Genomic DNA, 3,491 nt, shown 5'->3' with positions numbered 1-3,491 from the left:
ATGTCCCATGCCTGCATCCCTGTGTCCCCATGCCTACATCCCTGTGTCCCATGCCTATGTCCCATGCCTGCATCCCTGTGTCCCCATGCTTACGTCCTCACACCTCTGCATCCCCACACCTGCATCCCCATGCCCCCCCACCCGTATCCCTGTGTCCTCACGCCTGCATCCCCCACGCCTGCATCCCTGCATCCCCACATCTGCATCCCTACGCTTGCATCCCTGTGTCCCCACGCMTGCATCCCTGCATCCCCACACCTGCATCCCCACATCCCCATGCCTGCATCCCTGTGTCCCCATGCCTGCATCCCCATGTCCCCACACCTGCATTCCTGCATCCCCACACCTGCATCCTTGCGTCCACATGCCTGCATCCCACATCTGCATCCCCACATCTGCATCCCCATGCCTGCATCCCTGCATCCCACACTTGCATCCCCACGCCTGCATCCCTGCATCCCCGCATCCCCATGCCTGCATCCCCATGTCCCCACACCTGCATCCCCTTATCCCCACGCCTGCATCCCTGCATCCCCACGCCCGCATCCCCGCGTCCCCGTGCTGGCCCCCACCGCCCCCACCCCCTGCCCCGAGGCATACGGCCCCCGAGCCCCGCGCGGGAGCGATTCAGGCGACACCGCCCGGCCCCAGACTAGCACAAGCCCCCGGCTCTAACGAGGCCTGACAGCGAGTCGCTAACAGCTGTTCCACGAAGCGCTGCCGTAGTCGGCAGCGGGCATCTGTCCTCCACRTTCGCCGGGAGCCCTAAGCACCACCCGCGAGTCCCTGCCGTGCGCCCCGCCGGCCGCGCGGCCTCGTTAACGTGCAGACGAGCACGGCGGCTGCTGCCCCCCAAATTCCCATCGCCGCAGCGGGGCAGAGCGCCCCAGCTCCGGCCCGGCCGGCCCAAGCGGCCCTTCCCCGGCTGGGCACGGCCACCGCGGCGCCGGGCTCGGCAGCTCCCGCGCCGCCGGGGCGCCCGCCTGTACCTGAAGCACCAGCGGCGGTCGGGGGTCCCGTCCGTGCCCTTCCCCACGGTGACCATCTCCCCCGAGCGGAAGGCTTTCCGCAGGAACACCGGGAAGGAGCGCTCGATGTCCAGGATGGTGGTGGCCCACTGCCAGGGACARCAGGGACCTCTCAGCCATTGGGGCTGGAGGCAAGGCTGGAGACCACCCTGGGCATTGCCCACCCCCCGGGAACGGCCAGCCTGAGTCCTACCTGCAGCTTCCAGATGTGCTTGCTCTCCTTGGAGACTTGGCCCACGGTCTCTCCCATGAGGGCGATGAGCATGTTGAGGAGGAGCACGAAGGTGAGGATGATGTAGGTGACGAGCAGGATGATGAAGACGCCGGGGTACTTGGCGCTCTCGAGCATCTCCAGGTCGCCCATGCCGATGGTGAGCTTGAAGAGGTCGAGCAGGAAGGTGCTGAAGGTCTGGCTGTCCCGGCACGAGGGGTAGGTGGGCACCGTGCAGTTGGACGGCTCCTCGCCGCAGGACTCGGTGCTGGGACACGGGTTCAGGAGAGAGACCAGAGCTGGGTGGGGAGGAGGCAGAGAGACAGCGAGTCCGGGGGGGGCCGTGGCAGGCGGGGAAGAGGAGAGCCCTCCCCGYGCCCGCCGGCCCCCGCACGCCCGCCTACCTGACGCGTAGCCGATCATGAAGAGCAAGTAGACCAGGAGGAAGCGGAAAAGGTCTTTGAAGAGGATCTGGAAGCGATGGAGACGGAGGTGAGCCGTGCGGGCCTTGCAACGGAGACCCCACCGCGAGAAACCGGCGCAACGAGGAGCAGGTCCTGCCCGGCGAGGAGAAGACCCCAGTCACCGCCTGACCTTCTGGATCATGATGCTGTAGGTGCCGGTGAGCTTGAGCCCCCTGGTGAAGTAGAGCGCGTTCATCCAGCCCAGGACCAGCGCGAAGACCATGACGGCCAGGTACGCCTCGATGCCGCCCAGGTACAGCCCCGCCGTGACGATCACCAGCACCGAGTAGATGAAGCTGGAGGAGAGCGAGGCGTGAGCCCCAGYGCCGGCCCCTCGCAAGCCCCGGGCACGCGCCAGCTCCGAGAGGAGCCCGGGCTTCTCCACTCACTAGAGCAGCTGGAAGGAGCCGTCTATGAAGAAGGAGTTGATGCCCGGACATTTTTTCATGAACAGATCCTTGATCTGGGGGGAGAGAGGGAGAGGTTGGAGAGGAGCTGGGACRCGGTGGGAGCGAGTCCCCGCACGGCAGGGCAGGTCACCGTGTCCAGAGCCCATCACCAGGCCTCGGGGCACCCGGCTTGGAGCCCACGAGGGCCCTGCCGCCCCCCGTCCCCGCCGCAGCACTGACATTGGTGAAGAAGAACAGGACACCGGTGAAGAGGGTGATGATCTCCCCCGCCAGCCGCAGGTAGTCCACGGTGGTGGTGTACGGATAGGGGGGCTGCAGGGAAAGGACAAGTCAGCGGCGCGTCCCAGAGCCACCCCGGTCCCGGGATCCCGCGCTGAGCTGCACCGCGGCCCCCCGGGGACAAGCAGCTCTTCTTTGGGGCAGAAAGCCCAGAAAACGCCACCGAGGGCGGGCGCGGGACTCACGGTGCCTTCCATGGGGCGGTAGTAGGCGACGAGGGTGAAGATGACCATGGCGCAGAGGTAGGAGACCACGCTGATGTAGAAGGAGACGGCCCCGAACTTGCGCCACTTGTCGCGCAGCAGCTCGTTGATGGGCTCCACGGCCAACATCTCGTGGCGGTTCTGCGGGGACGGCGGCCGGCGTCAGCGGGGGACCGGGCGCCCCGCCGTCCCCCCCGCCCCGGCTCCCTCCCCGCACCTCGATCTTGCTGTTGTAGACCAGGATCTCCAGCACGGACACCTCCTCGCCGCAGGTGTCCAGCGAGGAGAGGTCGTAGAGCGAGGAGTAGACGGGGCCGTACGCCCAGTCCTTGAACTTGCGCGAGAGGTGCCGGGCGTCCTCGTCCGYGATCTCCCGACGGATGATGTGCTGGAATATCTGCGGCGGGGCAGGACCGCTCAGACCCAGCCCCCGGGAACGTCCCGGCTTCAGCGTTTTTAACCGGACCCGCAACCCGGCTGGGTGCACGGCCGCGTCCTTCCGCAAGCATCTCCGGGCACGTGCACCGAGCGTGCCGGGGCTCAGCGGGGACGCGGGGGGGGAGACGGGGTGCCGCCGTACCCCGATCTTGCCGGTCTTGGCGGCCATCATGAGCGGGGAGAGGCCGTCGTTGTTGAGCAGGGCCTCGAGGTTGGCGTCGGGGAAGAGCTTGGCGCACTTGACGAGCAGCAGGTCGTACATCTTGGTGACGAACTTGGTGTTGTCGCGGGTGTTGTCGGCGATGGCCACCAGGGCGTGCAGCGCGGTGTTGCCGCGGGAGTCCTGGCGCCGCAGGTCGGCCTGCTTGTGCCCGTTCTCGGCCAGGTAGTGCACGATGTGGGGCTGGTTGGTGCAGGCGGCCAGCGAGAGGGGCAGCTCGCCTGCGGAGCGAGGGCGG

The 3,491-nt window shown here is 67.5% G+C and overlaps 1 protein-coding gene across 1 annotated transcript in view; it reads right to left on the bottom strand.

Moving 5' to 3' along the window:
* The window catches only part of TRPV4 (transient receptor potential cation channel subfamily V member 4), a 9,125-nt gene that overhangs the window by 2,399 nt on the left and 3,235 nt on the right, over positions 1 to 3,491 (bottom strand). The window contains exons 3-11 of the mRNA XM_026060274.1: positions 3,176 to 3,474; positions 2,813 to 2,992; positions 2,578 to 2,736; positions 2,333 to 2,425; positions 2,093 to 2,166; positions 1,834 to 1,999; positions 1,644 to 1,710; positions 1,222 to 1,538; positions 990 to 1,117 (exon numbers count right to left, since the gene is read on the bottom strand). Of these exons, the coding sequence (XP_025916059.1) occupies positions 990 to 1,117; positions 1,222 to 1,538; positions 1,644 to 1,710; positions 1,834 to 1,999; positions 2,093 to 2,166; positions 2,333 to 2,425; positions 2,578 to 2,736; positions 2,813 to 2,992; positions 3,176 to 3,474 (1,483 nt within the window). The remainder of the gene's footprint in view (positions 1 to 989; positions 1,118 to 1,221; positions 1,539 to 1,643; positions 1,711 to 1,833; positions 2,000 to 2,092; positions 2,167 to 2,332; positions 2,426 to 2,577; positions 2,737 to 2,812; positions 2,993 to 3,175; positions 3,475 to 3,491) is intronic.

This window comes from Apteryx rowi, unplaced genomic scaffold (genome assembly GCF_003343035.1).
Source record: "Apteryx rowi isolate R43461 unplaced genomic scaffold, aptRow1 scaffold_168, whole genome shotgun sequence".
Lineage (NCBI taxonomy): Eukaryota > Metazoa > Chordata > Aves > Apterygiformes > Apterygidae > Apteryx > Apteryx rowi.
Note: the sequence above shows the minus strand (reverse complement) of the source record. Positions and strands in the feature narration are given on the sequence as shown.